The sequence below is a fragment of the Heterocephalus glaber genome, unplaced genomic scaffold, assembly GCF_053883595.1.
Source record: "Heterocephalus glaber isolate CG9 unplaced genomic scaffold, H.glaber_assembly_v1.0 deba00001523, whole genome shotgun sequence".
NCBI classification, from domain to species: domain Eukaryota; kingdom Metazoa; phylum Chordata; class Mammalia; order Rodentia; family Bathyergidae; genus Heterocephalus; species Heterocephalus glaber.
The window spans coordinates 31,979,928-32,006,160 of NW_028258327.1; the positions used below are offsets into that span (position 1 = coordinate 31,979,928).

At 42.7% G+C, this 26,233-nt stretch overlaps 1 protein-coding gene across 5 annotated transcripts in view; it reads right to left on the reverse strand.

Moving 5' to 3' along the window:
* Window positions 1-26,233, reverse strand: part of Agpat4 (1-acylglycerol-3-phosphate O-acyltransferase 4) — a 139,766-nt gene that overhangs the window by 82,354 nt on the left and 31,179 nt on the right. For all 5 annotated transcript variants that reach the window (XM_013067163.3, XM_004868991.3, XM_004868992.4 and 2 more), the window contains exon 2: window positions 25,112-25,374. In XM_013067163.3, the coding sequence (XP_012922617.1) occupies window positions 25,112-25,374 (263 nt within the window). The remainder of the gene's footprint in view (window positions 1-25,111; window positions 25,375-26,233) is intronic.

Sequence of the window (26,233 nt, forward strand, 5' to 3'; positions counted from 1 at the left end):
ATGAAAGCCTCTACCTAATATTCATATGACCAATTTTATAACCAGCTCCACCTTTGACATTCCTGCTTAATCCCTCACCTGAAGTTCCCCTTTCCAGTCATATTTACCCTCCAGCTACAGAAAATTATCTAGAAACAGCAGTCAATTCTCATTACCTCATTATCATCTCATATTAAGTTTAACTTCACTAAATTTTACAAATGCTAATTAAATCTTAAAAGGCAAACAAAATGTCAATCAAAACTGATCTACAGTTGCTTGTCATCAGTTGCTTTTAAAAAATTCCCTCAAATTCAGAGTTTAAGTGCCCCAGTGCCTAGCCTGGTAGACACATTTCAGACGTGCTTGATTGAAGTTGAGGTGGGAAATTCTTCCCCAGAATTAAGTACATACTTTCAGGGAAACAAAGCTTAGTGATTCTTTATCCCTATCTTTGTACTGCTTTGTAATTATTACTGAGTCAGCTATAAGAATAATTTCAGTTGTAGTTAAAAAGAAAAAGGAAACAGAATCACCCCCAAATTAGAAAGATTACCAAGTTTAAAACCTGGTATGAATGACTACATGGCACTATGGATTAAAAACACTACAGAGAAAGCAGGGGTGAAGTGGGCCTTGACTTCACTGCCGATGACGCATCAAAGGATTTTCTCTAGCTGTGAGCACTCTGTGTGTGGGCGTAGGGCAGTGATGGTGAACTGTTTAGAGCTTTCAATTATACAAACAGCCCACTGTGGCGCACATATATGCCATAGGTTCACCACCCCTGTAGGGGAAGTTTGAGAAGCACAGTGATGTCAGTTTGCTCAGAGTCAAACAAATAATGATTGACTGGCACAACTGGACTTAAAATGTATACCTTCCACCATCCCATCCTAAAATAGTACCTTCTACCATCCCACCCTAAAATGCATCCCTTCTACCTCTGGCCATCCCTGCTCTCTCCTGGCTGCCCCCACAGATAGTGGGATATGCTTCCCGCCAACCATGGGCCCTGGGCTAAGCATGCTCCAGTTTGTCAGGGAAACACAAGCAATGGAGCCAAGTGGTTAGAACCAGTGCAGAAGGGGAGTGAGGGCAACCGTAGGCTCCTTCACCTGCCTGGTGAAGAGGTTAGAGTCCTCATCTCTTGCATTGATTGTGTGCAGTAACTCAGGCAGTATACAGAGGCAACAGGAGGGCTACTTTAAAGTCAGAAAGCTGAAAGATCAACACTTCCCAGCAGAGAGTGCAGAGGGCACCCAAAGCGCAAAACATCAAGAATTTAAAATGCATTTATTTTAATTCTACTCAAGGCACTCCCAGCTAACCTGGAAGATCAATCTGAAAATACCTAGTGTTAAAGTAAGAAGCAATAGTATTTTCAGGGGATAGGGAGAGAAGGCAGCATAAAATGTCCTACTGGCACATCATAAAAAAATCTTTATTTTTTTTCATTTTGTAATATTCATAAAATTTGGACAAAACCCAATAAAGCACATAAGTACCCCCATCTCCGTAAGTCAAATATGAATTCACTTAAAACAACAGTAACAAAAATGCTTGCAATTAGCTACTTGGTTAAAACAATAGCTATCATTCATCACTTAGATTTTCAAGATTCATAGATGCAGAAAAAAATTATTAAAAAAGAAATGGAAAAAAGTATATGTGTTCAAAAGAAAACAATTTGGTGCTGATTGATTTAAATAAAGAACTCTTTCCCAAGTAGTTATGTAAGGCACAATAAAACAATATGAATTCCATCAATTCATAATTTGTAGCAATTCGAGCAGAAGCCAGGATGAAATGCATAGCTGCTCAACAGGAAAGAATTATTAATAATCAGATGACACAATGTCATCAGAACCACTGGTGGGGCACATGAGTAAAGTAGGTGACTCACATCCTAGGGAATCCTCGAAACTATCATCATGACCTCCTGGGAATTACTGGGAAAGCACATCACAATAGGGGAGGCTGGCCTTGCCCAGGAAAGAGAAATGTAAAGCAAAGGGAGAAAGCTGAGGTGCCATAAATGAACTTGAAACCCAGTGACCTGTGGTCAGATCCTGCTGTGGTGGCAGTGCCCTAATGTGGTACTCCCCTAAAAGACCCCTAAGCACAGACTCTAATGTGGTGCATTTCTCTGCCAATAGAAATGTGACCTATGGAAGGAGTTCTTTCCCTCCAGAACCCTCTGGAGAAGAGCTGTGCAGAAAGCCACAACCAGAAACAACAAAACTGAGCTGGGCATGGTGGCATACATGTATAATCTCAGCTACTCTGAAAGCTGAGCCAGGAGGGTAGCAAGTTTTAGGTCAGTCTAGGTAACCTTCTGAGACTTTCTCAGGTAGTAATGAATAAATGAAAGAGCCTCAAAGATCTGCTGCCTCAGCAAGGAGGATTCCAGAACTGCTTCAGTAAGCAGCAAGAACAATAGGACGATAAGTGTATGTGAAGTGAAGGGGAGTATCTTGAGGGGAAATAATGGCAATGTGTCTTTTATTGTAATAAAAATTTTAAATTAAAACCACACCTCATAAGTCCTCATTTGTCTGCCTGACCCCTAGAACAATATGAGTTATTAGGTATCAACAAATGCTTGATGAATGAATGAAGTCAATCAAGGCACACATACAAGTGCTGAGTCAGACATCAGATGAACCCCAAGGCTATATGTGGCTATTTTGCAGGGAGCAAGGCAAGAGGCTGGACACTGTAGTTCAGGCAAGAAATGATGGAGCCCCATATGGGTAAATCTGCGCTGGGGTTCTTGTGCAATCCTAGGGAGGCAGAAGCCAGACTCAGCCCAACCAGCCTGGGCCTGCACTTCACTGACTGCTGAGCACAGTGCCTGAGTGGAATCACTTCTCTGTCTCCTCTGTGCCTCCCTACATGTACATTGCCAGCCCTCTGTCCATGCTGTTTCTGGATCACCAAGTCTCAGAGGAGGCGCTACAGCCCTGCAGGACTGTGTTTGGTGCCTAGAGGAGCCATTAGAACATCGCCTGAGAAAGTGCCTGAACATAGTTCCTTTAGAACTACGGTCTTTCCTGCCTTTCCAGCCTGCCCTACCAGAGGAAATGAGGCCAACAGGGCCATCCTGGTTGCCAACTGCCAGTCCACTCCCATCCAGTCTGATACTCAGTTTCTTTTTTAGTGAAGCTACCAACAATGCTCTTCATGTAACACTTCAAACACTGAATTAAACCCCACAAAGGGACTATCTAGATGCTACTTATTCCTGCAAATTAGAGTGCATTTGTAATCCGCATTATTAAATGTGTCTTCATAACTTGGCAAAATGCACTAATTATTTACTTTATGATTCCATTCCTACATAACCCAGAGCATTGATTTCTAACCTGTTGCTTGGTGTAAATGCTTTCATAGAATTAGCTTCCCACCTATGTGGGGGTTGGAAATGTTTCCACACTGTATTGGGAGTATTTATGCAGAATCTCAAGCTCCTTAGGTCACAGTTCAGTCCCTGTCTTTGATTTCCACAGCCCTCAACTCTCAGGGCACACATTCATGTGAGCAATGTAGGGCTCAGCTCCCCAGTACCACACCACAGAGTCTCAGTTGTTCACTATGAGTGTTCCTCAGGTCTGTCTTTCTTGGATATATTATAAGCAAAAACCATATCTCAAAAATGATGTGATGATGGCATCACAATAGACCTATAGGTTAATTGAAGTATTATTAGCACAGAAATAAACCCACACAGCTATGGCCTATTTTATTTTGATTAGGTTCCTCAAACCATTCAATGTGGAAAACATAATCCTCAAAATATGGTGTTTAAACAACTAGATATTCATAGACAAAAGGTAGAATTTGGATTTCTACCTCACACTGTATTTTTTAAAAAGCTAACTCAAAGTGTATGAAACCCCATAATGTGAAAGTTAAAACAACAAGTCTGAAAAGAGAAAATAGGAATAACTCTTCACAATATTGGATTTGGCAGTCATGTCTTAGACATGATACTCAACACAAAGAGCCAAAAAAAATAAAATAGATAAATTTAAATCAAAATTTAAAAGTTTGATGGATCAAAAAAGCACTCAAGAAAATGAACACAACTCCCAGAATGGGAGCAAATACTTATAAATCATATATCTAATAAAGACCTGGAATATACTATAAAGAATACATATGGAAGATTTATAATTCATAACAAAAGGACAAGCTACACAGTTCAAACACTAGCAAAGAACAAGAAAAATATCCAAATGCTTAAAAGTCATGTGAAAGTATGCTGAAAGTTATTGTCATTGAGGAAAATGCAAATAAAAATCACTAGGAATCACCACTTCATAGCCACCAGGATGGTAATAATTTCAAAATGCAAAAATAAAATGTTGACCTCATACTTTGTGGGTGGGCATATAAAATGGTATCATCACTGTAGAAAACTCTTTGTCCCTAGAGTCAAATACAGAATTACCACATGAAGAAACAAGAAAAAAAATATTATAACAAGCTCATTTTAAACCTCAAATCCAGCACATACCTGAAATACTGAGATCTTTGAACAGTGAAGGGGATCACTCATCAGATCCACCTAGTAGAATGTCTCCCTCACTCTCAAAAACAAAACAAAACCCAAGGTTCCTGTAGGTAACTCAAACTCTCAAAGTCCCAATGTACAATCACCAAACTACTATAATTTCTCCATTCTAGGCAGATCCACTCACTCCTTTATTGTTAATACAGCATAGCCTCTCAACCTACACCCTAACTGGGGAGAGGGGACACAACTCTGTTCATCCCAAGTTCTGATCACAGACCCTCCTAGGAAGGGCTGCCAATATTTCCCAGCTCAGAGCTGGAAGCTGGGCTCAGACATACTGCCCTGTCTCCGCTGCTCCTTGTCCAGTTGACAAAGATTAAAGAAAACAAACAAAAAACACCATTCAGCGACAGCCAAATTAGGGAGGCTGCCAAGAGCTCCCTCCTCCTGACTTGACAGGGCTCCTTCATAGTCCCACAAAGAAGATTGTAACATTTATAGAGACAAATACAAGTTGGTGATGTCTCTGTTTCAAAAACAGTTCTGACCCCATGCTGGGGTTGTGGGTTGGGTGGGCATAAATTAATGAGCAACTGAAGCAATGGGCTGGTGCCCTCAGAGGAAGATCAGCCACACCCTGAGGCTCTCTGGTCCTCACTAAACATCTGCCAGCAAACTCTCTCTCAGGTGCAGAGGGCCAAGAACCTCAGCAACTCCTTCTCCAACTCTCAGACTCCATTCATCAGCACGGAGACAGTGTCCACCAGCCGTCCCTTCCCCACTTAGTCCCTGGTGGTACTCGAAGGCTGCTCAGACAGCGTCTGGCCCAACACTCTCCCAACTTCCCAGACCTCTGTCTCCCTTTCTACTCTGAGGGCCTCCTCCTAGCTTGCCTTCCTCATTCTGATTGGCTCACCTCTTCTCTCCTGCTGACACTGACCTCATGTGGCACTTGTTCTTCATGGTCAGGTTTTCCTATCCTTGTCATACTTTCCTTTGAGCTGTGTCCTCCCCTGGGCCTGACTTGGCCAAGAAAGATGATCACACAGAACAAGGCATGCTTAGGAAGAGACTGAGTGAGCCCAGGAGTGGGGGCACAAAGGGATAGAAGATGGTCATCCTACTTGGAAGCCAAATTGAGACTGGAAAGTGTAACTTCAGTATAGAAATGCCTTCATTATCCCTGGCCCAGCACTTACAGTCTGGTACATGGTAACAGCTGGTGCTCAGCATATGTCTTGTGAACTGAACTGAAAGGCAGTCCATTGTTTGAGCTTTCAAAAACATTCAGGTAGGTGATGTATTAGCAAGGGCTGCTGCAGAGATGGTTCTTCAAACCCCATTGCAAGGTTGCAATTGCCTTTCCCAGCACACCGGAGGGTCTTCTGCAACACCCAGTAATGACTGATGTCTTGGACCAGCTGGTGCCATTGCTTCTGGTAAGAGAACCACTTGCTCAGGGTGGTCAAGTGGCCTGCACAAGATTATTCTTATCTGGACCTTATCCACAGAGGCAGTGTAAACAGCACTGGGCTGGAAAATAGTCAACAATCAGCTGGAGAGCAGGGTTAGGAAAAAAGCCCTGATTTACAGCCTTGCCAATTTCCATGGTATAAATGTGCCCACTGAAGTCGATGACCAGCTATCAGTATGAAATCACTAAATGGGAACTTGGGAAGAAAATGTACAGTACACACTGTCAAATAGCATTTCTACCAATCAGAGAAAAGAGCTATCAATAACCCGGAGAGTCAACTTCCTAGGAAGTAATGCATCTTTAGTGTTATCTTTGTTTTATCAGCTGGCTTACTACATGTTTATAATGTCTGTTTTTGATAACTGACTTAGAAAACCCTTGACATTTTATCACCTGGCTCTGGTAAGTGGCCCAAGCTGACTAGCACACTCCGGGATGTGAGTCCAACTGGGCCAGGTGCCAGAGCTGGAGAAGCCTTGGTTCTTCTCAGTAGCAGACAGGAAGGCAGTGAGAGCTGGCAGCTGCTGGTGGCCAGGTTTTGTGGAGAAGCAAAGAAACAGGACAGTCTGTCTGCATGGAGCACGCACATGGTGCAGAGTATCTGCCAGTGATCCAATCTCTGAGGCCAAGGGTGCTGCAGCTCAACCCTGGGCCTTTGGCTGGGCTCGCTTGGCCCATGCTGCCAAGCGTCCTGGCCCAACTGCCTCCCCCTTTCTCTCTCACCCAAAGGCTGGCTAAACACCTGCTCTTTCTGAAGATGCCCCTGCCCTGATGCCCAGGCTGCAGTTACTTTTTTTCCCTCTGAAATTTTACAACACTTAATGAGGTCTAATCAAAATACACGGCAAATGTTTAAATTAAAAAAAAATTCACAGTAAAAGACATTGCCATTAATGCCCTCAAAATACTCCCTCTTGCTTTGAGCACACTTATCCCATCGTTCTTGCCACTTTTTAAAGCAGAGGAGGGATTTCACTAGGTCCTGAGGTGCATACTCCACTTTGGATGGCTCCCATCCTTACAGAACTCTGCGTTAGCCTTCTCCAGATGACCTCATTCTTCCTTCTGAGGTTATATGACTGCTGCTGGTCACTCTTCCACACATGGTCCTTCCAACTCTTGGACACAACTCGGGTGCCCCCCAGGCCTAAGACTTCTAAAAAGGGAGTACAGAACATTAGTGGACAGCTGCTCTACTCGTGCTTTCCAGATCATATAGCTATTCTGGGATGGGAGAACGGTGGAGTATACTTCCTCCCTCCTTCTCTCCCTCCGTCCCTCCCTTCTTTCTTTTTTTGTGGTACTGGGGGATTGAATCCAATATACCTTGTAATGAAACACTGGACTGACCAAACCATTTCTAGAATTTTTTTTCCTTCAAAACCAACTGGGAGCCGGGCATGGTGGTGCGGGGCTATAATCCCAGGACTCGAAAGGCTCAGGCAGGAGGATCACTGAAAGTTTGAGGCCAGCTTGGGCTACATAGTGAGTTCAAGGCCAGCTTGAAATGTATAGTGAGACCCTAGCTCAGAAAACCAAAAAACAAACAAACAACCCCCCAAAAAACCCCCACCAAAAATATCAATTGGGAAAGTGAGAATACTTTCAAATAGTATCTCCCTCCTTCTTGGAGTTCTGCTGGGATAGGACCAGAGAGGAGACATCTCAAGATGTGTAAACATTTCCCATCTCCTACCTGGGACTCAAATAAAGTGAAATAGAAGAAAACACAAAAACTTATTTTGCCACTCATACTCCCTCTGCTTCTGAGCTGGTTTTATGAAAGCTATTTGTCCCTCATTTCAAATTCTGTTATTTAAATTCTATCTCCAGTATGTTGAAATGAAAACCCATAGTTAATACAGCCATCTTCAAATATTTTTGATTGTTTAAAAATTAATAAATATACACCACTAGCATATGAATTTTATAAATGTAAAATTTGTATTTTATATAATTTATAAAATATATAAAATTATTGAAGCCTAATCAGAGAAATAGATATGATAAAAAACAAAACAAACAAAAAACATATATAGGAGCCCTAAGATTTTCTTTCTATAACAGAGGGTTTGCCTTGCTTACCTCCGAAGAACACCCACCCACCCGCCTTGAAGACTGCACATAATTGCCTTATCAAGTTACAGAAGGCCAAAGTCAAACTTACAGCCTCATTTGAAAGCCAGTAACATAAGTCACAAGTGAAACTTGACTCTTCCAAAAACAAATGGGCTCCTTGGCTGAGAATTATTTATAAACCATTCCAACAACTAGGACATTTTGCTTTAAACCAGGCATCTACTGTACAGGTAAGTATCACATCTGTATTCCTAAGTTTGCTGTTTTGTTACTGCACATATTTGAAACTTGGAGCACTCGAGTTCTTTTTTTTAAATGTAAAGTTATTTCTCATATCAAGGGTCACAGAGTCATAGCAAAAGAATACATATTACGTATACTATACACAGATGTACACATACTTAAGATATAGAAATAGACTGTTACAATCAACAAGACAGGCAACAACATGATTATATACTTTCTAAGAATTTAAAAATCCAATGGGTGTGGTGGCACATCCCTGTGATCCCAGCACTGGGGAGGCTGAGGCAGGAGGATCACAAAGAATTTGAGGCCAACCTGTGCTACATAACAAGACTCTGTCAAAAAACCAAAAAAAAAAAAAAAAAAAAAAGAACTTAAAACCCAATGTCCTTATTTATTAGTTCCTTTGACTAATCCAGCTTTGTAAGATGAAACTGTTCAAATATTGAATATGCTACAAACTACCAGGTATACCAACTACATAGATTGTGATACTACTGGATAAACTGAGCTAATTAATGTATAGATCATCAGGTCTCAATCCCAAAACTCTTTTCTGCTAAATAAAAGGTGTTGCCACTTAGAGTTACTTTTATAATAGGCACTGTGTGAACAGGTTCATCTCACTAGGAATTGGGCAAGTGTCACAATGGGAAAAAAAAACCCAGTACATTTGGGCTGAACTGGGCAGATATCTTGCTTGATATGTCACAATGAAAAATCCAGGAGTGCGTGGGACAGGAGAACAACTTCCTGGGTGAGATGACTTCATCTTATATACTTTTTCATGCAAAAGCAAGTAGAAAGAGAAAAGATTTATTGCCTCTTTTTTGGCCAATCAGGGAGGTTGTCCATAAACAGATTAGAACACTGTACCATGGGTGGACAGTGCCTCACTGGTTCGTGTCCCTCTCATCACCTGGTAGAGCTCCCTTTAAGTCTGAAGGACAAGGTTCCATTTGATTGTGCCTGGTGGGCTGCTCTGTTTGAAGAGATGAATCAATGCCAGCTGGAAATGCAGATGAAAGCAATGTAGGAAGGAGCCCAGTCTCCAATGTGCTGGAGGGCTTTCCGTGTGGTAACCGTGGCTGGACCTGCAGGGCAGCTGTCTCCACCTGGGAATCTCCATTTGGTCCATCACCTTCCTCCATGTCCATTGCCACCAGCCCCACTTCACTTGCTCAGGTTCCTGACTCCACAAGGTAGGAAAAAGGTTCTGGTGCTTGGCCTTGGCATAAAAGCAAGGCATTTTATCTCTATAGTTTCCTGTTTCTCATAGGATCAGTAAAATAAATCCAGGGGTGGGAGATCAGAAGAGAGGAAAGGGAAAGGAGAGAGAAATACCTGTGGCACTTATGTATGTCATTTATCAGTGAACTGAACTAATTTTGGACTTCACTGCCACAGTGAAAGAAGGAAAGGCTTAGAAAGCAGGCTGGTTAGTGTCCTGCAGCTACTGTTACAGAATCCTTCAAACTTGGGGGCTAAATACCAGAAATGTACTGCCTCTTGGCTTTGGGGTCCAGAAGTCTAAGATAGAGGGCCTGAGGGAGGATCTGTGTCGTTCTCCTGGCTTCTGGTAGCCACAGTATTTTTGCTGGTAGGTGACATTCTCCTGTGTCTTCAGACCAGCTTGCTCTATGTGTGTCTTTATCTCTGTTTGTTTCTCCTCTTTATAAGCATACCAGCTGCATTAGATGAGGGCCTACCCTAATGACCTCATCTTAACTTGATCACCTACAAAGACCCTTGTTGTAAACAAGGCCATGTTCATAGGCACAGCATTTAGATTGTGACATCTTCTTGAGGGAGGAGACACTGCAGCCCATAATGCTGAGTATACAGCTCTGGTGGCCTTTCTCTCAGTTCCTCTTCATAGAATTGCTGCAATATTTGTGATGAGAGTTGACTGTCTCTGTCACTCCACACCCAGCTCAGAAGAGGCAGTCAATGGACCAAACACTGGTTTTGAAAGAATGTCATTGGACTTTATAGTTTTTTTTTTCTACTCCCTCCCATATGACATTCCCTATTTAGTTCTTTTTTGATGTTTGGGCTTTATTTTTTTTCCAGTTTATAAAATACATGGTCCTTGCATAAAAGAAGACATACAGAAAATATAAACAATTTTTAAAAATCATTTCTAATTATAATTCCTAATAATATTATTTTGATAAATTTACTTCCAAACTATATGTATAAAATTGGTATTAGATTATACCAAGAGTTTTGCATTATGCTATTTTTAGTTAATATTATACTTACGGGTATAATGTGGTTCAAGGAAAGAATGACCCAGCTGGCTATTTTTCTATAAAAGATTACATGTGAATAGGTTTTTTTTTTTTCCAAAAAACAAATTAAGAATTTCTCAAGGCACATTTTGTACAGTGTTGCTCAGGGAAAGACAAAAATAAATCTTGATGTGAGCTGATGTTCACATTGCTGGGAATTCCTGAGGGGTGAAGGCATTGAAGCCCTTCCGGTGACAGTGCCCCCAGCTCCAAGGCACTGCTGGACACCACTATATGCATGCCACTTTCCTCCAGGTAGGGGGCTGCAGTTTGACTGTGTCTCTCAAAACTTCAGGAGTGAGAGTCTCCATATTCATACATTAATGATATTCAGAGGTCACTGGGATTAGATGAGCTCATGAAGGACGATGGGTTTCCCAAAGTAGCAATAAAAAATGGGCTAGGGATGTTGCTCAGTGCAATGGCCCTGACTTCAATCCCCATTACTGAGAGTGAGAGTGAGAGAGAGAGAGAGAGAGAGAGAGAGAGAGAGAGAGAGAGAGAGAAAGTCCAACTTGAGCATGCTTGCTCTGTTGCACCATGTGATACTGCTTCCCATGTCATGATGCACATGATGCAGTGAGAAGGCTTCACCAGTTGTTGATGCCATGCTCTTGGGCTTCCAGTCTCCAGGACAGTGAGTCAAATAAACCTTTATAAATTTCCAAGCCTATGGTACTCAATTATAGCAACAGAAAATAGACTAAGACAAAGGTCATGACAGCACTTGACAAGTCCATCTCCTCTTGATGCCTGGCTGCCTGCACATACCTGGTTGGCCCCTGGGGGATGCCAGCATATGATGTTTACTCTGATGAGAACATCTTTCCTCATCCTGGCAACATGTCATGGCCTCCTCATTCTTTCACACCTGGCTGGCTTCTGATGCTGCTTCAGTGGGAAATTGGCCCCCAGCCACACAATGGGGTGGACTATCCCCTCCTCTGCACTCCAGACGCCACTAGTTCAGCTGTATCTCACTGCCCTTGCATGGTCTGGGTCCGTAAGTCTCTCCACTAGACTGGGTGCATGAAGGAGACTGGCTTCAGCCCCTTCTTTATCTCTGTATTCCTGTGCCCACCTGGGGCCTGCCCCTAGGGATGAACTTATAAGCAGGGTTGCTAAAGAACACCTGCTGAGCTGTGGTGAGTGTTCTGTGGGTCACCAGGGGCTGAGACAGTGATGAGGATGCTGAACCAGATCCTGGGAGATGTTTGCTCAATTAACATCAGCCATGGGTGCTAAGATAAAAACCCACGAAGCATACTATATTTATCTTAAAATGTAGTATGAGAAATGGATTCTGAAACCTCAGCTCTCCTGCTTACTTACTGTGTGGTCTTAGGCTTGTCACCAAAGCACTCTGAGCCTCCATTAACTGCTCCACAAAATGAGGAATTTCCAGGGCTGGGAATTTAGCTCAGTGGTTCCACTGCCTGCCTCGCAAGTGCAAGGTCCTGAGTTGGATCCCCAGTACCAAAAAAAAAAAAAAGAGGAATTTCCTGTGCAGAGTGAGTGTGTGCTGCCTAAATGGTCAACACCTGGTAAACTATTCACCTATGCAATAATTAGAACTGAAAATGGCTACTGATTCTGACCACATGTCTGCATAGCCCTGTAGTGTCCCTATAGTGGCACTAGGCTTGCGAGCCTGTCACTTAAGTACCATTGCCAGTTAGACTCTGGGTTGCCCCTCGGCCAGGGCTGGGTCATGCTGAAGGGAGAGGCTCTGCAGTCAAAGCCTTCTTGGTCCCAGCCAATGCTCCGTCAACTTCTGTGTGATCCTTCATCACAAACTGCATGTACTTTAAATATTTATAAAGCACTTTCATCCACAGCATTTCATTCTGCCTTTTCAGCCAGCCATCGTGATGGGTCCTGTAATTTGGACTTGGGGTTTCTGTGGCTTGCCTACAGTGCAACAGCCAGCTGGTAAGCAGGTGGGCAGGACGTCATAGTCTGCATCCCATTACCTCAAATTCTGACCCCCACCAATGTGGCCTTGCCCATGAAAGATACTCCATGGAGCTGTGAATCAGATAGCTGTGTGAACTGTGCAACAGGGGCAGAAACACCAGGCGTCGGGCGGGCTCATGCTCCCAGAATGGGTGGACAGCAGTGGTGAATTTAGAAGCAAGGCACCAGAGCTGGAGGTCAGGGCCGGGCAATCTCCACTTGTCTTGTTTATCTGTCCTTTCCAGAATATTACTGTCATCTGTAGCCCTTCCTAGGCCCTACTTTTCTTTTTGTTTGTTTGTTTAAACTTGACATTAAAAATATCTCCTAATCTTTCTGTTTTTGTTTTTTTAAATTCACGACATTAAAAGAGAAAAACTCTGCCATCTTTTCCTAGAGATTAATGTGCACACCTGCACAGTAGGAAGGTAATAAAATTCAACCCTCCACTCTACTTACAACTGTCTTCCTTTTTTCACCTTATAGTAGCTTGCTCCATCCTTGCCCTCCTCACTAGGCAGCTTAAGCCCACCTGACTGGGCAGTTCCTGTCTGCAAAAAACCAAAATCAAAAATAAGACAAACAACCCCTACAAGACAGCCACATCAATTAAGTTTTCAAATTCTTACTCATTAGATCGATCCTCGCCACTAGACTAACATTGTCTTTCCTGTGCTTTGTCTCTGTTTGTCATTGATATCAGTATAGCCTTTGGTACTTAGGCTCCGTCATGCCAGAGCTGGTGACTTTGCTTGCACTCATGTGTTATAGCACCAAGCTCTGATCACACACTTAATGTAGGAAGGGACGATGACATAGCTGTTAGTGAAACGTGACCAGGGTGATGCACAGATCTGCATCTCAAGGAAATCATTTATTCTGCCCTTTTTCTTAGAAAATCAGCTGCAAGTGATGAATACTGCTGATTTTCAGTGATTCATATGCTAAAAGACACAATTAAACCCCACAAACAGTTTTTATCTGAACTCAGAAAAGGAGGAGAGTTAAACAGAATGGAACATTGAAACCCCACAGGTCTCTCCTCTTCAAGCTGTTGACTAGCATGACCTGGAGCCTGTGGAATCACAGGACCAAGAAAGCTTCCTAAACCTTCTTTTTACATGGCTTTGGTAGCTGTGAAACTGTGGGACTGTGTGATTCAAAAGTTAATTACTCCCCTAGGTTCTGTTGTAAATTTGATGGTTGGAGTGTGTTTGCCTCGGGACAATGGACAATCAGTAATAGGGCGAGGTTACTCAGCCATCTGTTTGCCCTAAATCCAAATGTCCCAGGGCCCAGTATCTATAGGACAATCTGTAAACAGGGTGGTCGTAACTATTAGTCAGGATGTCTGCTGACCATCAGCATGTGACAGTGAGCCACTAACCTTTGTTCTTTTTTTCCATAAATCCACATGTTAACCCCCCCCTCAACCCCCTATAAAACAACCTCGGACTCTGAGCCAGTTGCCTCTCTGAGCTATTTTGCTTCGGGAGTGCCGTCTGGCCAGACTAATAAAGGTCTGTTTTCCCAACATGGCCGGTGTGTTCCTTCCCGGGTGGTCTTTGCTGTAGTCAGCTCCTTGGAGCATTTGGTAAGGCCCTTGGCCTTACATTCTGGAGGCACCGCTGGGATCCCTGGGTGTGCTTCACTATAGTCAGCTCCTCGGAGCGTTTGGTAAGGCCCTTGGTCTTACATTTTGGAGGCCCCAGCGAGATGCCCGGGTAAGGAACCCCGGTTCAGCCGAGACTCTGTGGCGGGATCCAGCAGGAGACTCAGGCACAGACCTCAGAAAACCTCCGGAGGTAAGTTTTTGGCCCGTTGCAACCGTTTGTTGTCAGGAGTGAGGTGGCTGACGGGCCGGTAAGCCTCCCCTGACCCCGAGGTTCCTGACGAGGAATAAGGGAAGGTTTAATTTCAGTTTCGTTGTGGCACCTATTCGTCTTGTCATTCATGCGTTAGTGTCCTGTCTGTTGTGTGTTTAATTTTGTATTTCTTTCCAAACCATCAGGACCGAGATGGGAGGATCCTGCTCCAAAAATACCCCATTGGATTGTTTTCTCACTAATTTTAAATCGGCTTTTTCCCCCCGAGCAGGAGGAAGAATATAGGGTTAAATTTTCTCGCCGAAAACTTCGCTCCCTGTGCCAATTGGAGTGGCCAGCCATTGGAGTCAGATGGCCAGCTGAGGGCACTTTTGACCCAAGTCTTTGCAGGGCGGTATGGAAAAGGGTCACTGGGCACCCTAGCCATCCTGATCAGTTTCCGTATATAAATATCTGGATTCGGGCTTGTCAAGAGCCTCCGGCATGGTTGCAGCATTGTTCCTCGCATTCTGGTTATGGCCCCAAGGGAACCCCAAGAGGCCAAAACCCGGGCTCCCAAGCCAGTGCTCTCACAAGATCCTGACCCCTTAGATCTTGTTATAAGACCTCCCCCTCCCACACGCGAACAGAGGGCCCCCTCGATGAGCAACAGCGAGCCCATCTTGAGGCGCAACTTCCGTCCCCCCGTCCCCCGTGGCGAGCTAATTCCTCGGGCGGGAGAGAAGCTCTCCAAACCTATCATCAGCATCTCCTAGCCGGCCTGAGGGGAGCTGCCAACTTGAACAAGGTAAACAAGGTCCTTCAAGGACCTGAGAAATCCCCTTCTGCCTTTCTGGAGCGTCTGTTGGAAACATATCGTACGTATAATCCAATTGACCCAGATGCCCCTGCAAATTGGCAGGCAATTAATTTGGCTTTTGTTACTCAGTCGGCCCCAGATATTAGAAAGAAACTGCAGCAGATGGAAGGATTTGAGGGAGAGAATAGGGAAAAGTTGATGAGTGTGGCAATGAAGGTGTTTAACAATAGGGATCCTTTTGAGGATAGAATGGCTAAAAAGATAAGAAGGGTGAACATTGCAGCCTTGACAGATGGAAGTTTTATCCGAAAGGAATACAGAGAAAATAAAAAAAAGATAAAAGTTAAATATGGCCCTTGTTAGAAAAAGATCAATGTACATATTGCAAAGAAAAGGGCCATTACAAGAGGGATTATAAAAAGTTAAAAAGAAAGAGAGAAAAGGAGACTAAAAAAAAAAAAAAAGAGAGAGATAGAATTCTCTTGGTAGACAAAGAAGATTGACGAGGCCAAGGTGGGGATCTCCAAACACATCCACTGACTCCAGAAAGCCGGCATCCTAGTCCCTTGCCAGTCAGCCTGGAATACACCCCTGCTTCCTGTAAGGAAGCCTGGCACCTCGGACTTCAGACCAGTACAGGAGTTGCGGGAAGTAAACAGCCTGGTGGAGACCATTCACCCACCAGTGCCAAACCTCTATACTCTGTTAAGTCTCATCCCTCCCGGTCATATGCGGTACTCAGTATTAGACCTTAAAGATACATTTTTCAGCCTGCCTGTAGCTCCTGTGAGCCAGCCTCTCTTTGCCTTCGAATGGACTGACCTAAAGACTGGACTCACTGGACAGCTGACATGGACCCGGCTGCCGCAGGGATTCAAAAACTCCCCCACTCTGTTCCGGGAAGCTCTCAACAAAGATCTGCAAGAGGTAAGAAAAATGTTTCCCCAGGTGACTATTCTTCAGTATGTTGATGACCTCCTGGTGGCGACTTCAAACGATAAGGAATGCATTGCAGCCACCGAGGGCCTCCTGAAAGCCCTCCAGGAACTGGGATATTGGGTGTCCTGGAAGAAAGCTCAACTCTGCCAGACCAAGGTAACTTACTTGGGCTATATTCTTGAAAAGGGAAAAAGGAGGCTGGCAGAATCGAGAGTATCTGCAATTCTCCAGATTCTGAAGCCAGGTTCAAAGAAACAGGTACAAGAGTTCCTAGGGACAGTTGGCTATTGCAGAATTTGGATTCCTGGCTTTGCTGAGATTGCCAAACTGCTGCATGAGGCCACTGCGGGAGGAAATACACCCCTCCAATGGATTGAGGCTTGCCAGCAGGCATTTCAATTGCTTAAGACTACACTTACATTGGCACCAGCCCTGGCATTGCCAGACTTAAACAAGCCCTTTACCCTGTATGTGGCAAAAAAAAAAAAAAAAATGGGGTAACTAAGGGAGTGATTACTCAGCTTTTGGGCCATGGAAACGGCCTGTGACATACTTCTCAAAGAAGCTCAACCCAGTGGCCTGAGGGTGGCCTACTTGTTTGAGGACAATAACAACAACAGCTGCTTTAACCCGAGAGGCTGACAAATTGACCTTTGGACAGGATTTGACTTTAAAAAATAAGACTGAGATATTGGCATTGCTACAAGCAATCTGGTTACCTCGAGAGGTCACCATCATCCACTGCCGTGGGCACCAAAAGGGGCTTAGCCCCGAAATAATTGGTAATAATGCTGCTGACCAGGCAGCCAAACAAGCTGCCCAAAAATCAGTGGGGAAACAAATGGTTCTACTCCCCACACTGGTGCTCCCAGAAAGACCGGAATACACAGATAAAGAAATAAAAAAAATGAACAGAAAATGTTGGACTCAAGGAGAGCATGGATGGTGGACGACTAAAGAGGGAAAGATGGTGCTTCCAGCCGCTGTGGCAGATACGTTGCTGCGAGAACTACGAGTCCACTCACCTCGGCGAGAAAAGGATGATGGCTGCCCTGCAACCTCATTTCGTCAGCGAGAGATTAGCTCAAAAGTCCCAGGGCATGGTGAGACGATGCCCCACCTGCCTCAAGGTAAATGCTAATCGGGTAACCGGGCCCCCTGGGGTCCGACAAGGAGGACTAACTCCAGGAGAACATTGGGAATTGGACTTTACTGAAATGAAGCCTGGCATGTATGGGTACAAATACCTGCTAGTTTTTGTAGATACGTTTTCAGGATATGTAGAAGCATACCGCACTAAGAAGGAGACAGCAGAAGTAACCGTCAAAAAGCTTTTGACAGAAATAGTTCCCCGTTTCGGTTTGCCCTTGGCTCTGGGGTCCGACAATGGTCCGGCCTTCACGGCCAAGATATCTAAATTAATTAGTAATATCCTTGGAATAAAGTGGAACCTACACTGTGCCTATAGGCCTCAAAGTTCAGGACAGGTAGAAAGAACAAATAGGACTTTAAAGGAGATTCTGACTAAATTATGCTTGGAGACTGACCTAGGTTGGGTAGAGCTTCTCCCCTTTGCCCTCCTCCAAATAAGATGTACTCCCAAGCCTCCCCTCAATCTGTCCCCTTTCCAGATTATTTATGGGTGATCTCCCCCAATCATTCCATTAATAGATGTAGAATTAAAGGAAAAGTTTTCCCACCTTCGGCTCCTTAAATCCTTAAAGGCAGTTCATCAGCTTCAGTCAGAGCTACATGAGACATTATGAAAGAAAATGACTAGTCCAAATGATAAACCTTTATAACCTTTACCCTATAAGCCGGGAGATTTGGTTTTTATTCGCAGGTTTGATTCCAAGACCCTGGAACCTCGTTGGAAAGGGCCGGTTCCTGTTGTCCTGTCAACTCCCTTGGTGGTAAGGGTGGCTGGACATTCTGCCTGGATACATCGCAACCATCTAAAACCAGGACCCCCCGCGGACATCAAAAAGGACAAATGGAAGATTATCAGCCAACCGGGCGACCAAAAGCTAAGATTGGAGCAGGTTGGATATGCTTTGCCTTCATGATAATATTTTCTAAGACATTGACAGTATTGCCCTCAGGAGAGTTAGATCACACAAAAAATATATGGATTCAATTGGCAAACTCGCTTAATCTATCTGAATTCTGTTTAAATGTTGATGTAAATTTCCATTATGTATTAGGAAGTTGTCTTATCCCGGTATGCACCCCTTTAGAGTCAATACAGCCTTATACTCTGTTTAAAGATATTCCAAAAAAAAAAAACCTTACTTATATAGATAGTTATAATTGGGACCTGTCACATGTCATAAGCCTAAAAATGCTGTCAAATTGTATACGCCTAAAGTGATCATGTCAAATAAGACTGAATGTGCTGTATATGAGAATTGTACAACTAAATGTTTAAAGATCAAACGGTTAAAAGAAATGTCCTGCCATGTAGAACAAAAAAAAAAATTGTATATAACAACTGCCATATTTCCTTGCCAATGGGATGGTTCTATACCTGTGAAAGAGATAAAACAATTAGAAGATCTGGCTCAAAAAGTACATGATAAAGATGGCGGGGACTTATTCAAATGGTTGACTTCATGGTTACCCAATCTATAATGGTTGAAACAACTATTTCTTGCCATTATAATCATATGTATTTGCTTATTATTATCATGCTGTTGTATACAATGGATGCGTAAGATTACTTAGATTACAAAAAATCAGTGGGGAATGTGGGACTGTGTGATTCAAAAGTTAATTACTCCCCTAGGTTCTGTTGTAAATTTGATGGTTGGAGTGTGTTTGCCTCGGGACAATGGACAATCAGTAATAGGGCGAGATTACTCAGCCATCTGTTTGCCCTAAATCCAAATGTCCCAGGGCCCAGTATCTATAGGACAATCTGTAAACAGGGTGGTCGTAACTATTAGTTAGGATGTCTGCTGACCATCAGCATGTGACAGTGAGCCACTAACCTTTGTTCTTTTTTTCCATAAATCCACATGTTAACCCCCCCCTCAACCCCCTATAAAACAACCTCGGACTCTGAGCCAGTTGCCTCTCTGAGCTATTTTGCTTCGGGAGTGCCGTCTGGCCAGACTAATAAAGGTCTGTTTTCCCAACATGGCCGGTGTGTTCCTTCCCGGGTGGTCTTTGCTGTAGTCAGCTCCTTGGAGCATTTGGTAAGGCCTTGGTCTTACATTCTGGAGGCACCGCTGGGATCCCTGGGTGTGCTTCACTATAGTCAGCTCCTCGGAGCGTTTGGTAAGGCCCTTGGTCTTACAAAACAAGCAGGGTGTAAGGTAATCTGTCCATCACAGACAGCAAGGAAAAACAGGGGAAAAGAGCAGCTCTACCACCACATGCCTGCTGAGCTACCAGACAGGGAAGAGACTTAATATGGGGCAAAATTCCTAATTTGAAGTGACCCAGAACAAGGAGGTGCCCATGACCATGCCCACCCTGGACACAATCTCTTTTCCTGGGAACCAGGACTGATCCTCCTTAGAGAACTCTTCCCTTCCTCCTTCAGATGCCTACAAAATGTGTCTGCTACTGCTGGACTGGAAGCCACAGCCAGCTGCTTCTGGGGAAGCAGGCACAGAGAGGAATCAGCCACTCCTGAATGGACAGAGGTGCTTCTGCTAGGGAAGCCAGCAGAGCAGTGTAGTAGGTCCCTGGATGGGGGTGCCAGTGGGTCTTCCAGCAGGTTGGACTGCTTGTCCTACACTGCACCCTGTCCTGAAATGCCAATTTTCTTGCGTGGTTAATTCTTGAGTTTCATTTGGAATTTATTCTAAATAATTTAATTAATTTGTGATGACAAACATTCATCTTGCTTCCTAAATTTGTTACCTATCTTAATTTTGACTACAAATGAGTAGGCAAAACACCCTCAGAAAAATATCTACATGATCCTATATAACTTTAGTATTTCTTTAGCACCAACCAAAAGCAAACTATAGTACTTTAGGAAGTCTGATCCCGAATTTATTTCTTACTTTTTGACTCAAAATGAGAAAGCCTATTTAAGCATCTGCTTGAAATTTGGATAGGGGTTATGACAATGCAAATATATGTGATTTTCCAAAATGCAAACTGATGGGTTTTGGAAATTTCCCAAGGTGAATGCAAATTATATAAATACAGGTTTCAGTGAAAACTGCAACCAGCATTGCTTTGTTAAATCTAATTCTGTATAAATAGAAACCTACTGCCAGAGTAAAAAAAGGCATTAATAATTGCAAGGTTAATCTCAGTCAGTTATCTCCCCTCCCTTCATTATGCAAACTCTTCTTCTTCAAACAGCTACTGTTCCCCTTCCATCTCCTGCTTTCTCTGTCCCATTCAGACAAGTTTTTACCCTTCCATATCACTAAAGATGGCTGCATACTAGGAGAACAAGGTTATGCTCATGATGAAGAAAAGTACATTAGCACACTGGATTGGATGCATGTTTGTACACAATAAGTGACAGGCAGGTGGACTAAAGATATTTGCTGACAATCATAGCTCAGCCTTACAGTTTTATGAATATTCTCAAGCCCTGTAAAACCCTCTAATACAAGACATAGTAAGTTTTGCACTCAAACCGTACCAGGAATAGTATCAGACCTATTTGTAGGTAGGTGAGTTGGTAAAAGCCAATATGTCTAAGATGTTTCTGTCACTTTTTTTCCTTACAAATTAGTATTTTGAAGTTTAAAGAATAAGATACACACACACACAGAATAAGGCACACAAAAGATAATGAGATTGCAAGATGGCTGACTAAAGGTGCTGATGTGCTTCTCAGCACAAAAAAAACAAAAAAGGACCAAAAACCAAGAAAACCAACAGCTATTTCACTAGAGGGAGAGCATGGGAATGTAGCAGGGATGTGGCAGGGATATCATGGAGCACAGAGGCACACAATGGCCTTAAAGAAGGGAAGGAAGCACACAGCATCCAGTATCTCCCTCTCCAGTGGTGATTATCCCTAAAGCAAGAGGGACTTTGCTCAGTAAGGAAGGGTAAGCATGTCCACCCCCAAGTCCTCACTAATGCTAGATGCGTGAAGCACCTGCTGCTCTTCTGTGGGCCCTAAGCCCTGTGTGGGAGCTGCTGAGTTACCACTTTGCCACACTGCTCTGGAGAAAGTGCGCAGCACACTATCCTCTGCCCTCCCAGGCTCCTGCTGCACAGCGCCATCTTGAGACCCGCCCACTGAGGTCCTGTGTAGCAGCAAGGCAGCTGGCCTAACACTGAACCAGCTGGGTGGCCCTGCCCACCCTCCCACACCACAGGAAGCAGCTGACAGCCAACTCTGAATGCCCTGGCCCACAGAGACCCCTGGGAAGTGGACAGGTGGGCCTACTCACCCACCCTTAGCCCTTAGGAGGAACCAGGCAGCTTGTCACGGGAAGCTCAACTACTGATGTCCTGGGAAGCAATCAGGAAGCCTTGCCCACCATCCTGTGGCCCAAGAAGCAGCCACTCAACTTTCCCTGAGCTGCTTGGCTTAACTAAAACCCAAGAAGCAGACAGAAAGCCTGCCCTGAACAGGCTGGCAACCTACAACTCTGCAAAAGCACCTGGCACAGTGATAGTCACCCTAATTGGGCCCATCAGTGTGGCCCAGACCCCTTGTGGCTCTCACACACTAATATGTACCCACCCATCTGCACAAGTTGCCTATCATCTACATGGGCTCACCACACCCACAGTAGGGCACACTGTATTCAGAGCAGTTGGTGAACCTATCCCAGATAACTGACCTGCATCCTAGCAGGTGGAGCAATTCCACAAATCCCTATAGCCTAGGCCACTGCAACACCCTTTGACATTACCAGCAGTCATTACAACTAATGAACCACTACTGTACCAACCTGGAACCAAAGCCAGCAGAGCCTACTCAGACCACACTCTAGTACACATGGCCAAAAGAAAGTCTCTTACTGTGAAAACCACCCCACAAAATTGGCAACTGATCCATCTGATGTGCAAGTATCAATATAGGAGCACAAGAAACATGGAAAAGTGAGGTAATATGATACCTCAAAAGAAACACAGCAACTCTCTAGCAACAACCACAAAGGAAATCAATGAACTGCCTTAAAAGAATTCAAAATGAGTATAAAAAAACTCAGTAAGATATAGGAGAACACAGACAGGTAATCCAATGATGAGGAAAGCAATTTATGTTTTAAATGATAAACTTCACAAAGAGATAGGGATCACAAAGCAAAAGTACCAAAAAGCAATCTTGAAGGTGTCATATGTCTTTCCAAGACAAGCAAAAACTATAGAAATTCATCACCACCAGACTGGCCATACAAGAAATACTTCAAGGAGTCCTAATTAGAAGCAAGATGATGATACCTGTCACCACGAGAACACACAAAAGTACAAAACTCACTAGTAGAGCAGATACATAAAAGAGAATGGGAAAAATCAAACCTTACCAATGCAGAAAACCACCAAAGCACGAAGATGAACAAGGGAGGAAGAAAGGAGCAAAGAATTTACAAAAGAATTAGAAAAAAATAACAAGAGTATATATTTGTTTATCAATAGTACCCTTCAATATAAATTGATTAAACTTCTCAAAGGATTTTAAACTGGCTAAATGTATAAAAAACAAGACACCATAATATGCTGCCTAAACAAAACTCATTTAATTATTAAAGACATACATATACAGAAATTGAAAGCATTGAAAAAGATATACTAAGCAAAAGGAAACTAAAAGAAATCAAGAATAGCTATAAAGTCAAAAACTGCATAAAGAGATGAAGAAGGCTATAATAATGAAAACTGCATTGATTCAGTAAGAAAAAATAAAAATTGAAAATATATATGGACCCATCACTAGAGCTCTCAATAATATAAAGAAAGCATTACTAGATCTAAAAGTAAAGATCAAACCAACAAAACACTGGAGGTAAACTCCACTATGGACTAAATGGTCCTAACAGACATTTATAGAACATTTCATTCAACATCTGCAGAATATAGATTCTACTAATGAGTACATAAAATGTTTTCTAGGTTAGACCATATGTTAGGGCAAGTAAGTTATTAGCAAAGAGACAAATAAATAATAAATAAATAAATAAATAAATGCAGGTGAGGAGACAGAGAAACTGTCAGTATAGTATCAGTAGGAACTTAAATTACTATAGCCATTACAGAAAACAGTACGGAGGCTCCTCAAAAAGCTAGAAATAGAATTGCCACATAATCCAGCAATCCTCCTACTAGGTATATATCCAAAGGAAACAAAATCGGTATGCTGAAGAGACATTTGTACTTGCATGTTTATCATAGCACTATTCACAATAGCTAAAAAATGGATGGAATCAACCCAGGTGCCCTCTGACAGATGAATGGATGAAAACATATAAATACATAGTGGAATAGTATTCAGCCATTAGAAATAATAAGATACTACAATTTGCAGCAACATGGATGGAACTGGTGACATGTTAAATGTAATAAGCTAGGCACAGAAAGACAAATACCACATATTCTCATCACTTATGTGTAGAAGCTAAAACATTGATCTCACAGAAGTAAATTGTCAACTAGTGGTTACTAAAACTGAGAGAGTGGAAGGGAGCGGGAACAGAGAAAGAATGGTACAGGGATGCAGTTGTGGGGGTGGAATAACTTCCGATGTTCTATAGCACAGTAGGATAACAATGACAACAATTACTTGTATATTTCAAAAGAGCTTGTAGAGAGGATTTTGAATACTTCCAACACAAAGGAGTAATTTTCAGATGATGGCCATGCCACTCTGATCTGATCGTTACTTCAATATATATATATGTATTGAAGTGTCACACTGAAACCTATAAATGTGTATAATTATGTCAATTAAAAATTAAAAATATAGTTAAAAATAAGAACCAATTGAATCAGCAGTAACCCATTTGCATAATTGTATAAAGTATTATTTTGATTCAAATTAAAATTTGATTGCTTCTTTTTAAAAGTTTTCAGAGAGATATCCTCTCTGATATCTGACATACTCTAAGGTAGCAAAAATTTTTTAATTGCTTAATTTAAAAGAGCTCAGATTTTAAAATACACTTATATTCACATATATAATGGCTAATGATACAGTGTGTTTTCTACTTTTAAGAATAGGTATAAGCTTTGAGGTCAATCAACAGCAACAATAAAACGCATCTCTAGATATCACAATACACCAATTCATCTTTTTCAATTGCTGAAACCCAGCCCAGTCAAATTAGTCATGTTTAAAACAGCTTAGCTTAAATACACACACAAACACACACACACACACACACACACACACACACACAAGAGTATATAAAAGGGAAGAAATCTGAGTAGGGTTGGTGGGTTGTATTAATGTCACTTTTCTTTTTGGAATATTGTACTCCAGTTATTTCAGATGTCAGCATTGAGGGGAAACTGCATGAAGGTTATTCAGGATTTCTCTGTACTGTTTCTTACAGCTACATGAGAACTACAGTTACCTCAAAAGAAAAAAATTGTAAAAAAGCAAGCGTTGAAACAATATAGTATGTTGCCATTTAGCTTTAAAATTACAGGTGTACTTAATCTCCAGCACTGCAAAACAATGTGTATGTATTAGGTATCTACACACATGCACAGAGACTCATATGCACACAAGTGCACACATAAGAGCCATAGACCATATTTCTATAAAGGTAACTAAGAAATCATTAATCATTTCTGGAGAGGAAAACTAGAGAAGCAATGGTAGAATGCATATTTACTTTTCACTATATACCCTTTGTGCTTTCTGAATTTTGAGCTATCATTTTCACTCAAAAAACAATTTTTGAAGAGTGACAACAAACTAGACATTTCAAACAAAAAGCAAACAACAATAAAACAAAAGGCAGCTTAGCATGGAATGAAAGCCTAGTGAATGGGTACACAAGGGTGCCACACATCAGCAGCAAAGAGCTACATGCAGAAGAAGGTTGGCAAGGCTCTTACGGCTGGAGATGCAATAAGACAGTCTGCAGTTGATCTTCCGGAACAGTTGCTTGTTAATGGGCCAGAGCACCAGTGTGAAGAGCTGGATGATGTTCACAATCAGCCCCGAGGCGATGAAGACATAGAAGAAGATCAAGTGGCACAGGAACTGAGACTTCAGCAATGCAATGAGGTCCATGGCGTGCAGGTGCTTTTGTTCAAAAATAAATACCCGGAGTAGAATATTTCCAGAAGGAAGAAAGATCCAGAGCTCAGGAAAGCGTCTAGAACACAAACAAATGTCAAACATTAGCAAAAAATATGATGTGCTTTTACAGTGGGAACAAAATGCTCTTAAAAGAAAAATTTATCCTTGAGGTTAAACTCAATTGTCCATCGGTTGATTTATTTCTATTTGGCAAACACTGATAGAGAGCTTCCTTCCTATTGGGTGCAGTCTCATCCTCCCTTTAATTCTCTGAGCACCTCCTGGAGTCACTACTGTTTCTTTAGATGGGGAAATTGAGGCCTGGAGAGGTGAAGCAATGGAGCCATGGTTCTCCAGGCTCCCAGCTACGTGGGGCCATGTTCCCACTGTGCTCTGGTGCTGCTATGAGGAGGCCTTACCTTCCGCTGCCTCAGCCCTTCTTTGTGTATCTTCCTCCACTTGTTCTTCTCCTCCAGATCTCAACTCACTCCTCCCTTCCAAAAGGACTTCCCTAGACTCAGAACTAATGTTAGGGGGACTCAGCTGGGCTGGGGTCCACCCGGAAGGACCCCACACAAGTGTATGTTATTGCATTCCACTACTGCAGCTGAATAGTCAACCTCCCTTCTTGACTGTCAATTCACCACGACTATACTGAAGATTATCAGCATCTTCCCAGCACCCTAGAACTGCCATCAGCATATGGTTGGAGCTCAATTATTTTTTAATATATTTTAAAAATATTTTTAGAATGATTTAATGAAGATAGACAAGAGCTGAACTGTCTGATGTTAGTAAATGCAAAGAATTAGGAAGGCAAGAAAATTTGCCCTCACCACACCCCCAGACACACACACACACACACACACACACCCTACATACACATACCCTAAGGGTTCTAACATCAGAAAGGAACTCAACACACACACAGCAGC